This window comes from Chamaea fasciata, unplaced genomic scaffold, assembly GCF_029207755.1.
Source record: "Chamaea fasciata isolate MVZ Bird 193981 ecotype frontalis unplaced genomic scaffold, bChaFas1.0.hap1 SCAF_14, whole genome shotgun sequence".
In the NCBI taxonomy this organism is placed as follows: Eukaryota; Metazoa; Chordata; class Aves; order Passeriformes; family Sylviidae; genus Chamaea; species Chamaea fasciata.
In genome coordinates this window covers 18,041,139-18,054,850 of record NW_027094099.1, presented here as the reverse complement: position 1 = coordinate 18,054,850, position 13,712 = coordinate 18,041,139, and the positions used below count along the sequence as shown (strand labels likewise).

General features: G+C 49.7%; 1 protein-coding gene across 1 annotated transcript in view; it reads left to right on the top strand.

Moving 5' to 3' along the window:
- IGDCC4 (immunoglobulin superfamily DCC subclass member 4) overlaps positions 1 to 13,712 on the top strand; it is an 87,229-nt gene that overhangs the window by 40,415 nt on the left and 33,102 nt on the right. The window contains 1 exon segment of the mRNA XM_066196476.1: positions 1,271 to 1,404. Coding sequence (XP_066052573.1) covers positions 1,271 to 1,404 — 134 coding nt within the window.

Below are 13,712 nucleotides of genomic sequence, written 5' to 3'. Positions count from 1 at the left end.
AAGCCTCAGGGATGGATATTTGTCTCTAGAACAGACTGCTTGGGGCAAGGGAGGTGTTTCCGTGAGTGCAGATTTAGAATAAATGTCTGCGGGAGCAGGGATGCTGTTGGTGACCATGGCTTGAATGAATGCAGGATGAGTGACCTGTTAAGGTCTTCCTGGCTCCATGATCCTCGCTCATGGCACTCCAGCTGTCTCAGCACCTGGAGAACCACAATTTAACTAACTGTGATCTCTGTGGATGGCAGGACTGGCATTCATGGTTATAACTTGTCTTTGTGCTGTTCCTGTGGAATAGCTGCTATCCCTCCCCTTAGCAATTGCCTTTGAATGTGTCCTCTTCATAATGAAGACTGATAACCCAGAGCTGCCTGTCAAACCTCGGCAGCTCTGTTTATAGAGACTTGCAATTAAAAATGGATCTCATATATAATTAAAAAGGATCACGTAGGCTTTGCGCCTTGCATTCAAGAATAAAGAGGCTGCCATCTAGGAATCCAGGCAGAAAATGGAGATGCTGACAGCCTGCTCCTACTTTTATGCTAATTGCTAATCATCTGCTTTGTTCAGTGTAATGCAGCAAGGATTGTGTTCATGTCGTGAGCAGTGTAGCCATTTCACTCCATGGAAGTGTTTCCCAGTAGCATCCCATGGGCAATACAGGGGATTCTGAATGCCCAGCTGTGAGTTTGTCACCTCGTCAAAGCCAGAAACTTGTGGAAGAAGGAAAGGAATCACTGCAACCCAGAAATGGTGCAGGCTCAGGTGGCTGTGTCATGGCTGCTTTGGCCCATGGAGGTGCAGCTGTGTATCAGTTGGTCCCTTTTCATGTACTTGAGGTGCAGCAAGAAAAAGATGATGTTCAGACTTCTTTGCAGTGTGTTTTTTGTGTGGCAACCAAACGTTTGTAAAAAGCAAGTGCTGGAAATGGCTGTAGCGTGTGCTCAAGCTTGGGGACATCTACAAATGCATATGTAGAAGTGTGAATGTGTGGAGTTGGTTTGTGTCAGCAAAGTCCTGTTAGTCTGGTCTCCCAAAAGCAGCTTTTGCATTTGGAAGATTCTGAGGTGCTGGATAGGTTTGTACCTGCTGCTTTTTGAGAACCACGGGTTGGGTTGCTCAGAGGTTCCCTGATCCCATTTTGCTGTCCATACCAGGATCGGCACATGAGAGATTTTCCAGAGAGATGGATGGGATAAAAGGGCTTTGGGGTGATGAGTATCAGGGGTAAGGCACAGCCTGTCTCACACTCTTCCTTTTGGTTTCTCAGGTTTATAACTCTTCCCAATGGTGTCCTCCAAATTGTGGATGTGCAGGAGAGCGATGCCGGGATTTACCACTGCGTGGCAACCAACGCCGCCCGAAAGCGCTACAGCAACGACGCCACCCTCAGCGTGGTGAAAGGTGAGGTGCTGCCAGCAGCCTCCTGGGCTGGGCACAGGTCTGCCAGGTTAATCCCTGTGTGTGCTGGGGGTCAAATGCCAGTGACCATCTCCCCTCCTGGTGTGGCTCTGCACGTGGCCAGCTTTGGTTAAAACTTGCAGAGGAGATGTTTCATGGAAGGTTTCGCTTTGCTGTGATAGGATAAGGAGACTGTGTTGGGAGGACTCCTTTGTGCTCTGGGGTGATTAGAAGGGATGAGGCAGCCCATTTGTTCCTTGGGGAGGGCAGCAGTTTTGGTGATGTTCTCTGCAGTGGCCTCGGATGGCAAGAGAGGCAAGGGCTGACATGGACAGATGAAGGTGCTTCCCAAGCAAGCGAAAGAAATAGTTGGAGGGTGGAGTAGCTGGCAGGACTGTGTCTACCCAGGTTGCCCAGCACAGTCCAGAGGAGGCTGAGCACAGTGACATCGAACTTGTGTTCTGTGTCCATATTGCTGGTGTTCTGCTGAGCTCCAGAGATCTTTGTGTGGTATTTGGGAACAACCCCAGCTGGAATTTCTCCTGCTGATACAGGCCTTTGGAGCAAGGCTGTGGGTGTGAGCTGTCCTTCACCTCCCAATCCGGGCCTCAGCCTCTGAGTGCATTTTCCTTTGTCAGCCAAGAGTGCAGTGGGCAAGTCTGGACATGAGGACATAGCTGAGAGCATGAGTGCAGTGGGGGTCTCCAGGCTCCAGCATCCTTCCCAGCACGCCTGGCTGCCTCCCCAGCTTTGTATCATCCCTGTCCTGCAAGTGGACAAACTCACCAGGGCTGGGAGTTTGGCTGAGCTGTCCCTTCTCTCGGGACAGTGCCCCCTGCCACGTCTGTCTCCTGTTCGTGCTGACCCTGGTGTATCTTGCAGGCAGCTTTAACCTTGAGAGCTCTGAAATCCTTCCCAGCCCCTTTTGTCTTTGTTTAGGATTGAGTTGCTTGGCATTCTGCTCCCAATGTATTTTCCCAGCGATGGCTTTGCTGTTCATCCATCAGCAGGGAGTGTAATTAACTGTGGAGCCTGAGAACACACCTCTGATCAATGGATTGTGTCGTGGAGGTAATCTGGGTGGAATCTGCGGAGAATTCGTGAGCAGTTGAGTGCTCTGTATCTAATTGCCAGCCCCTGCCAGATCCTCTGTCTGTTTAATGAAGCACGGAGCTGAGGGGAGCGCTTCCTGTGGGCAGTTCCACGCTCCAGAGACAGCTCCTGTGTTGGCTCTGGTGTGCTATTGATAACTAATATCGATCAAGCTGCAAAGGTGAATTTGATGTCCTTGGCATCATAACTCATTCTGCATAATTGCATCTTGTAGCTCTGCAATGTTTAATCTGCTTTGCAAATGGAGGCAATGGAAGAGGTTAAATGGGAAGCGTTCCTTCTGGAGCACCAGCCGGCCCGAGCAGATTTCTGCCTGGAGTTCTCACCCAAATCTCTCTTCTGCAGCACCACACCACCCGCTGGCTGCTAAAACAAATATGTGAGGTTGAGTTTTTCACCAGATTGAGCTGCTAGTGATGAAAAACATGCCTGTTAAATCTCTGGGGTTTTTTATAATTGGGGAGAAGTATCTCTGAGACAGATGGGAAACTGCAGTGACCTGTGCAGGCTGTAAACTCCTCCATGAGTGACTGGCATGGTATTGATCCTTTTTTGTTTCAGCACTTCACCATCAGAGCACATTTTTGGATGCCTGGACTGGCTTGAGGAGTCTTTTCTTCCCTGTTCAGAAGCAGCTGATAGTAGTTGGAGTGAACTTGTCAGGCAGAAATTCTTTCCCGATTGTGAAAAATAAAACCAAACTAAACCAAAACAAGGAATTCTAGGAAAAAAAAACCAAAGTAAACTGAAAAACAGACAACAAAAGAACAATAAAGTGACTGAAATACAGCTATTTAGTGTTCCAAATACAGCTTATTTGTCTCCCTACCTGCAGTCCCACTGGCAGTGCTGTGTTATGATGCTGGAGGCCGTGCTCCTGGCAGGTTTTGGGGTCTTGCTGATGATAATGCAAATGCTTCCAAGGATCAGGCCTGGGAACTTTCTGTGTTCATGCCTCTGCCTTCCAGACAGGGCTGGATTTGAACGGGCTGTGCATAGCAAAAGAATCCGTTTCCCTATAGCTCTTCTGCCCAGTTGTCCTGTTCCTCCCCCCTCCCTCCCTGTTCCTTATACGATGGCTGGGAATTGTTCCATCTCCCTTATTAATGGCCTTTTCCCAGTAAAAACAGCGGCTAACACGACCCCTTTCTGTCATATCTGCACAGCCCAAAAACCCCAAAAGTGTCGTTTCCCTGGGCAGGGTGACTTGCCTGGTCCTGGGGGTAATTCGGGCTGTGCAGTGTGTCCGTGGCTGAGCACATGCTGGCAGGGCAGGGAGCGGCGGGGCTGCAGATGTTTTGGCTGTGCAGACTTCATGGTGCAAATTTCCAGACCCTCCCTGGGGAAGCGGCGTTTGGGGCTGGAAGAGAGCAGACGGGACAGCGGGATACAGTCACGCAGCCCTGAACCAGAGCCTGCTGCTGAAACAGGGAGAGCTTGGATTTTCCCCTTGGATCTCCACTGCTCCCCAGCGGACGGAGCACCGAACACATCTGGCAGCTCTGTCCCTTCACCCCTCACCTGGACAGGTGATGAATGAACACTGTGGCTCTCCCTGCCAAAAAGGGCACTAGGAGCTGGCTGTGGGATGCTTTCCCAGGCTCCAGCTGTGCATGCTGCCTTTCCTTGGGGTCAGCTATGTCTTGTTTCTTGTAGCTCCTTTTTCTGGAAGCAGGCTCTGGAGCCCTTCCCTGAACTTGTAGATGAAGAGCTAATTCCTTGTGTGTCCTGGTCGTGTTCCCAGGTTCATGACATACACATGGAAGTGTTGCCACGCTTCATAAAGCAGCTCTCAAAGAGTAGCAGAAGGGCTTGGGGAACGTGATGTGTGGTCTCAGCAGGTCACTTTGCCTGTCACTTTGCTTTCCCCCTCCATGTCTCATGCATACTCCTGCTCTTCGTGTGTTTTCATGGGAATAGGAACTCCCTCTTGCTGTGTGTTTGCCCCACAACTGGCACAATGTAGCACAAATGACAGTCAGAAGCTGTGCTGCTGCAGGAACAGTAAACTTTTACAAAGATTTGATCTATTCTGTTTTTGAATGTCACAAGGAGAGTGGCTCCCCCTGATTTCCAGTGCATCTTCCCCACTGAATGAATGCTGGGATCTCTCTTCTCCACAGCTAACCCAAATTTCACTTCCCTGCAATTCGTCCTATTAGTTTTAGTTTCAAAGCATTGGGAATCTTGAAAAAATTGTCATTTCTCCTTTTTTTTTAGTCCCTTTGAGTATATATAAGCACTGTGGTGTCCCCCAGGTGACCTAAAGAAGGTATAAAATCTTGGTAATTTGAGAATAGAATAGTTTTCTCCCACTGGAGTGGGAGAAACAAGTTTGAGATCCTGACCCCAGAGCTCCTCTGTGTAGATCTCAGTGTTTGTGTCTTTTCATATTTATTGGACATTGCTGAATGATTGTCAGAGTGGTCCTGGGAGCCAGGACTCCTGGCTTCTCTCGCCCTGTCTGTTGTTAGGCTGCAGAGGAGAATCAATTCCTCAATGTTTGGATCTCTGTAAATAGGGACAATGTAATAAATAGCCTTGGAGTTGCCCTTTTGGAAGGGATGGGTCAATCTGGAGAGGGATTATGGGCATTTGGTGCTGGAGGGCATCTAGGGGCACATACAGAGAGAGGTGGGGACAGGTATCTCAGTGTGGGTGTGGCATTTCCCCTCCTCATGCCCTCTGGACCCTGTTCCTGGCCTGTGCATGTGGGGTGGCCACGACTGCTGTGACATGTGGGGAAAACCTTTGCCTCAAACCAGGCTGGCAAGAATCAGAATCTGCCTGTGCTGCAATAATGCAGGAATTGGAGAACAGAGCAGGGTGATGGGTGGAGGTCTGGGCTGAGGGAGCCACGGAGGAGTCTCCCAGCAGCTGAGCACATCCCCCACGAGCTGGGATTTAGTGCCGTGTTATTAGAGATGACACTGCGAGATTGCCGTTGGCAGAACATCATTTACGCTGACAGTTGTAGCAGCTTGCTGCAGCAGTGTCCCAGGAAATGGATTTTTCAGCCAAATATTTGTATGAATGTGATAACAGGGACAGAGCTTGGAGGCAGCTGAAGCACCTTCAGGTTTTTTGTTCTTTTGGTGTTCATGCTGCAGTGCCTCGCAGTTCCCAATGCAGAGCATGGGACAGGGGTGGTTCCAGCTCCAAAGGGCTGTAGAAAAATAGAGCTCGTGTCTGGGATGAGCTTTAGGGATGGAGGGGAAGGTGGTGATGAAGTGAGCAACACTCACAGTTGGCCACCACCTTGCAGAAACAGACGTGCTGTTACCACAAGTGGATTTTCAGTCCAGCATGTGTGAATGACGTGCTGGATGCTGGCTTGGCACTCAGCCTGAGCCCTGGCCACGTGCTCTGCTCCCCTCGCGGCTTCCGGCACAGGTACTGGGCAGCCAGGGGACAGGGACTTTGGATTTGGGTCAGTGCTGCTCTGGGCTGACCTCCCTGACTGCAGCTGGGCCTCGATCCTGTGTGTGCTGCCATTGGCAGGGAAGGGCAGCATTAACCAGAGTGGAGGGATGGTCCCACCTGGACTGGGGTGGTCTTCCTCCAGCCGGAACCCATGTGTGGTTGTGGGGGCAGAGCTATCCACAGCTGTGTGTGGGCATGGCACACTTCTTCTGGGAGGCATGGGTTGTGGGAACGTGTAGGGAGAGATAGTGTGGGGTGGGATAACACAGTTGCATTTTTGCTGTGAACTCTTGGCATAAGCTGCATGTGATGCATCACCTCTGGAGAAGGTGACATTCCAGTTCCAGCCTGCAATTGCCATGTTCCTGTTCCGTGTGCCTCCTGTGCTGGACACAGAACTGTCACTTTTCCCTCTCTCCTTTTAGCATCTCGGTTTTTTTTACCCTCTGGTCTCTAACTTCACTAGCAGTTAAGCAGGGAACTGCTCTCCACTTGACATCCCAAAAGCTCAGCCATGAGGACTCTGTTTACAAGTGTTTTGCAGCTCTGGTTTCCCTGGGAAGCAGGTATCTGAAGCTGTTTGCATAATGTATCTGACGGCTTCTGTAAAATGCTGTTGCTTCTGCCTGTGGCAGAAGGTGCTAAGCAAGCCATGGCAAGTGTGAATTCAGAGGATGGCAAGATCAAGGAGGAGGTGCACAACATTTCTGGCTTAATAAATAGATCTTTAAAGCTAGAAGTGACCTGCCTAACAAGCTGTAAACTTTAACTCCATCTCACTTTACTGAGCCCATCACTGCCAGTGGGTTTCAAGCTCAAGTGGAACAGGATTGAGCCCGTAGATACTGGGTGAAACTTGTGAAAGGCTGGTGCAGACGTGTGTCAGGCACCCATCCAACCTCACAGGGCCAACCAAGATGCATCCCACCCCTCACATGGCCAAGGGAAAGCTGCTTGTAGCTCCAGTGTCAGCAGCCTGCTCTGGGAGCCCAAAGGGAGTTCCAGCTCAGCTGTCTGTGAAGTTCCGTGGGGCTATGATATGCCACTCTCCTGACAGCTCCGGCAGCCTGCAGTGACAGAGGGTTTGATACAAAATGCAGAGCCCTCACCTCCCATTAAGCACAACAGCTAAGCCTGGGGATGGCACTGAAGTGAGTGGCAACAGAGGTGTCAAGGATAATAGAGCAGAACAAGGGATGTACGGCTGGGAATAGGTGAGCTGTTTCCAGGTCCTAAGGGAAACTGATCTAATCCACATGCAGTGGTAGCTGTGCATGATGTTAAGAGCTGTCAGATGTGGCCGGGCTTGTGTGTTACTCTGCCTCTAGCTCCTGAAGACAAGGGATGTCTGGATTCAGGCATGGTTTGTGGTCCTCTAGTGCTCTCCATGTGCTTCTCCACGTCTGCTGCACTTTTGAGGCTTCCTGAAATTACAGCTGGTGTTCGGTAAGGCTCGGACTGAAGCAGAGTTTAGGCAGCAGGCTCTATTCGGTTCTCCTCAGGGTCCCTTGGTGATGGTGCAATGCTGTGGTGCATCAGCACACCTGCACTACAGGGATCACACCCAGCCTGTCCTGGAGGGTGTGGGACAGGCTGTGCCTGCGTGGGGAGGCTGGAAGGGAGCTAGAAATAGAGACCATAATTGGGTCAGCAGCTTGCAGTGGGCTGTGGGACAGGAAGGTTGATGTGGTTGGGCTCCTGATGACACTAGTTAATTATTAATCATTGGAATTACAGCTGTGCCTCAGCAGCTCTCTTGAGGTCGAGGGCTGGCGGTGCCCTCCAGCACTGACAGCATCCAGCAGCTGGAGTGAGGATGTTGGAAGTGTCTGGAGGCATAGCAAAGCTCATGGTGGTGACTAATCCCATTGCTTTTGACATGGGACAGACATGTCCCTGTCTCCAAGACCCACCAGTACCTACAGGGGTGCTGAGGAACAGGAGTGGGAGGAGTGGGCCAGGGTCACAGGGGAGGCTGAGTCAGGAGCAGGGCTGGGCTGCTCTGAGCCCTCATTTGGGTGTCTTGGATGCCAGGGATTGCTCAGAACTCAGCTGGGAGTTTGCCATCAGTATCAGGGATGTTCTTGTCCAACTCTGTTTCTGGGGCAGCTGGGGGGCAATGCCAAGTGGGTTGTGGACAAGAATGAGGAGTAGGAAGAGAGAAGAAGGATGGGATAAAGAAGGGCAGGTGGTGTTATTAAACACTGTCTTAATGCACAGCCTTAGATAGGGGCTCTCTGTGGTACCCAGCAAAAGGGCTTTGACAGCATCTGTAGATGTCAGTGATGATCTTTCCCCACGGAAAGCCAGCTTTTCTTCTGGACTTTTCCTAGAAAAACAGATTTGCATTGTCCTGAGTGAATGCAGATGCATCCATCTGCTTTTAGTTCTCCCTTCCAAGTTGGCAGTCTCAGTTTGCTGCCAGACTGTGTTACTGTGGGCTCCCAGCGTGTTGTGTGTTCGCAGCGTCGCTTGTGGGAAGCATTCTGTGTACCTGGCATCAGGGAGACCGCACTGCAAGATCCCTTCCCAAAACGTTCCTCTTTTCCAAGCTGCTGGGGACAGTGGATGGCTGCTCTGGCAGAGGGAATGGAGCAGAGCAGGAGCTGTGGTCACAGAGGAAGCAGGTTGTACCCTCCTGCACAGTCCAGGGCCTCCAGCCCCGTCCCTCTCTGCTGTCGCTGGATGTGTGTGAATTGCAAATGGATCTGATGTTACAAATAAATCTGAATTGCAAATAGATCTGATGAAATAGGTGTCAGGCCCTGGGAAACATCAGCCTCAGAGCACAAGGAGGAAGTGACGGGAGTGAAATGGCTCCAGTCACTAAGGCAAGGTAAGGAGGAGTTTCAGGGTGACTTGTGAGCCAGAATGGTCTTCTGTTGGCCATGTCTCTGTGTCATTTCTCTGCAAGAGATAAAAAACCAAACCCTACAGCTCTTTTTCTCTTCGAGGTTCCTCATGTATCATCCTGGAAGGTGGTGTGCTGCCCTAGGATAATGACAAAGAGAGCTGGTGTAATGACGGTTAAAAAGGCATAAGGGTGTTCCCACTGAATCCCAGTGACAAGCTTATGTCCCCAGGGCCATTTCATGTTTACTGATTTGGGGGGTGTTTATATTTAAATCACAGATACTGTGGCTTTTGTTAAGGGTCTTCTGATGCTCTCTGGCTATTACTTTCGCACCTTCACTTCTGTGAATAGCTGTGTTATGAACCATCCCAGAGACACTGAGAGATGTGCCCAGAGCAGCACAGTGAGTTAGTGACAGAGACCATGGGAGACTGTCCTGAGCCACTGGACCAGAGCCTGGTCCAGCAGGAAAGTTGGGACATCATCCTGACTAGTTGTCAGCCATGGGACATTTCTGGTGTACTCTGGAGGTTCCTGTTCCAGTGGTGACTTTACAAAACAGCCTCTTGCAGCCCTTGTTTTTCTAGTCCCTGGTTTTGGCAGCTGCATGAAAATGGCTGGAGCTTGCAGTGCTTTAAGGGCTCAGCTTGAGCAGCAGAAGCTGTCTGGGTCTTAGGGTTAGGGCAGGGAGGCTGCTTTGCTGTTCTCCACACAGAGACACTGAGGTACCTCTGCTCCTTTCTTCACTTCTTGGCCTCTCACCTGGTCTAGAGGCTCAGCTCCCTCTGTACACTTTCTTATAGGGAATTTGCACAAAACTCTGTGAAAATGTGCCAAGACAGGCTTATTAATCAGTAGTTAGTATCTAAAATGATGACACTCTCAATGCTGCTCCAACACGGTCCTTCTGTTAGGTCTCAGCATCCACTGTGCCCTGAGCTAGGGTTTCCTATTGCCTCTGCCACATTCCAGCTCTATGGGCTGCTGCTTCTGCCTCCCAGAAACTCTCTGTGATGCATCTTCAGGCTTCTGAGGATTGAGATGCCCGAAGGCCCGAGGTGTCCTGTGGCAGGAGCCAGCAGAGCCGCAGTTCTCAGAGCTGTGTGCAGTGGGGCCGCCCGGCCGCAGCTGCCGGCACAGCCCCTCCTGTTTATTTTGCCTGGCTCCGGCTCGGAGCGGTGCGAATGGAGGCGCTTCCAGGCGCTCTGGGGAAGCGAGCAGGAATGCGTCGTGCAGTCTGGCTGGCTCCCGGCCCTTTTGGCGTGATGAGGAGCAGTTCCAAATGCGTGTACGCAAACAGAGAGCCAATGTTGACAGCTTTACAGGAGCTGGAGTGGTGGGCAAAGCACACTCCGACTGCTTTGCAGCAGAGCGAGATGTACCCTGGACGTACAAAACTCCGTAGCCTGAAGGATCGAGGGTTTGGGGAGAAGAGCCCCCCTAAAAAACCAAGGCAATTCCTGGAAACCTGCCACTCTCTCTGGGCTTCTGGTTACAGAGAGTTCAGGGTGTCAGCTTGTGGCTGAGCCAGTACATTAAAGGATTTAATTTCTGAGCTGAAATCTGTCAGCTGTATAAAGAAGTTGAGAGGAATGAAAGAGGACTGCCTGATGGCCCCTTTGCCTGTCTGGACTGGGACCCATGTGCTCCCAGGGCTTCCAGACAGACGTGGAACTGGGGAAAATGTTGGGCAGGCTGTTTCTCAAGCCAAATGAGAAGCTGTTCCTAGAGCAGCTTTTCCTGCCACGCTCTGTGGAGAGACCCCAGAAGCTGTGGCAGGTGGTGGTCTGAGGAGTCCATCTAGGTAGTAAATGGACACTCTTCATCCAAGGTAGTTAATCTCTCTGCATCTTTTTTAAATCAGAGAAGTGTATTTAATCTGTTAAATTCTCTGTTTTTCACGTATATGCAAACAGCAGAGGAGCAGGTTTTGTGAAGTGTAGGTTGGACTATATATTTTAGGATCCGTTTGCTGACTTCTTTGTTGGGGATTTTGGGACTGTAGTTTGACATACAAGTGCTGTGTGTGGAGATCTTTTAATAGCACTAAAAAGTGATTGGACCTTCTGTGTTTTAATCATTTACACATGTTTCTTTGTGCGCTGCTTTAAAGATGATAGGATATGTCACTGCTCTGCTGCAGCACCATCTTAGTAAGGAGGAAGAGAGACTCCCCCTTCCAAAACATGGCGATAAATACTGCCCTGTTCGGCTTTTCAGTTCGATGTTTGCATTGACAAACCTGCAATTGCTTACAAAACGTCTGGATGACAGGAACGAGGTAAAAAGACAATACAAAACTGATTTATTGAGCTCATCTGTATTATTGGGCAGAAATAACCTGTTACTCCAATACACTGAGCAATGGAAGCTGAGTTCCTTTGTAACCTCCCTTCCTGGATAGCTCGTGTGCTGACCCAGGCACTCCACAGGTGCCTGGGAAGGGAAAGGAAAGGAACATTTCTGTGAGCACTGGTGCTGACACATTGTACTGGGACAACCTCTGCAGTCCCAGTACCAAAGCACTGTCCGTGCTGTGGTTTCTGCTGAGGCACACACCTAAAAGATCCTGCAAGCCTTGGGAACAAAAGGCTGCAGAGGAGGAGTTCTGAGAGCACTAAAGTTGGGGAATTGAGTCCATGACCTGGTAACCAAAAGTCATCGCATCCTTCAATGACAGGAGAACAGAACTTGCATCCAAACTGCCACAGGCACTGATATAGCAAAGCTGGGAGAAAAACCCCAAAAAGTAAATGGTAAGTTTCAGGAAGGATATGTGCTTGCATTTGGGGATAAGAGAAGGCAGTTTTTGACTTAGGACACTTGGGAACGCCTGATTTAGGGTGTTAAAAGGGCACCACTGACCTTCTCTAGTCACTTGTGAAAAGTCCCTTGTGCCAGTCCTTTTTGCTTTCCTGTTTTAGGAAGCTGTGCCTTGCCATTTTCAGATGAGAACAGTTAGAAGAGATTGTTAAACGTACTCAGGTGTGAGATTTGATATTGTTTATATTGCCCCCAAAGCAAATATTCCATAGTGTTTGGATACAACCCGGCAAGAGTCTTGCCTAGAGATTTTACATGCTTGTTATCCTGTCCTGAAGTAGAAATAAATTACAGATAAATTTCCAGGGCAGTGTAAAGGGAGGAGAAAAGCAGGTCTGGAGGATGTTTTTCTCCTCCACAGTTGCTGTCAGCTTCTTCCCTAACAGTCCAGGAGGTCTGTGAGTTATCCAAGAAAAGGGAGAGAGCTGGGGAGTGGGAGTAGGACATGCTCTGCAAACACAGCGCCCGCATTTTTGAAGGTGTGTGCTTTGCAATGGGTAATTTGCTCCTTTATTGTCTGCAGAATAACAGCAGTGACAGCATTGACTTTCTCTAATGAACAGCTGCTCAGTGCTAGGATCTATTCCCGGAGGAGGCTCGCAGGGATGAATAAGGTTTCATGCTCCTCCTCCAGAGAGGGTGAGAAAGTTCGCAGAACAGAAGACTGTTGCTTGATTGTCAGAGATCTCCAAATCTTGACCTGCTGACAGCTGAGAGCTGAATGTGTTGCCATGCAAGTCATGTTTAACCTTTCAGCACTTTTGCCAAGGTAGGGTGTTCATGGAGTCGGGAGAGAGGTGTTAGTTCCCATCCAAGAAGTCATCCTCTTGTCACTGCAAGCAACCATCACAAATTGGCTGAACAAAAAGCATTTTCCTCCTGTTGCACTGCCTGAATTCTGTGCTGATACTCTGCACTAACAAGAGCAGGGAGGCGGGAGAGGATCACTCTTGAATTATGGATGCATTAGAGACAGAGCCAAGTTATGAAGTCTTGGAGCTGGAAATCACTGATGGATGTTGTAACTCAAGGCATAAGCTCAAATAAACATTTTCAGCTTTGTCCCAAGCAGCTCCCCTTGGTGCCTCCCTTGACATCCCTGCTCAGAGTTCACCTTCTCTGTGAAATGACACAATTGGATTTGCAGAGATTGGGCAGCCTCGGGAGTTTGCTGAGGTGTGTCTGGCCACTCACTCACAGGTTCCCTTTGCTCCCCTCCCCACCTCCTTTTGGATTTTTAACACACATCATCATAAATGCTTCGTTGTGTTTCCTCTGTGCCTGCCCTGAGCCCAGCTCCAGGCACTGAGGGGTGCCTCTGAGAGCAGTGGTACAACAGAGTGAAGCACCCAGGTTTGACCTGACTCCCCTGTCTCCTGATAGGAGAGTGGAAAACCACATAAACTGAGAAGTCCTGTGTAGTGAGTCATTTGTAAACCGTAAACTGCAGGCAATATTTTGAAATATTTCTGCAGCTGATCAGTAAGTCTGGGCTCTTGGTCTGTGGCAACACCTTTGTTGTCTCCCTGTGCAGGGGTTAACGAACTGTGTAGGAAGAGAGCTGCCTTCTCAAACTCCTTCAGAGCCCTGAGAATTTCCCTCAGTTGTGAGCACTATGTCCAGAGACGTTCCTGGCACCCCATAGATGTTTTTTCCAGTAAAAGAGGGTAAAATTGATCCATCTGATTCAGAAGGGCAAAAAGTCCACAAAGACCTCAGTGATGGAGAGTTTTGATGTGAATCCATGGGTTGTGCCTTGGGCTGTGCAAAGCTTTTGCCTGGAGCAGCTCTGCTGCTTGGAGAGACAAAACAAAGCTGGCAGAGGGGGAGAAATCTCAAAGCCCAAATTTTAAATAGCAGCTCTGTGAAAGCTTTTAATGCCCCAGAGTGGCCAGCACGGCGCAGGTGCATTCAGTGACCTGTTTTGTTCAGGCAGTGAAAGATGTCTTGGAAACCGCAGCTCTTTTTTTCCCTTTGGTTCTGACAATATTCCCTCTTGACCTGAAATTGTCTTAATGGCAGTGGAGACTAAAAGGCTCAGGTTGGTTTTACTCTCTGATGTGTGTTGGAATCCCCTGTGTGGAAGTTTCCCTGGTTA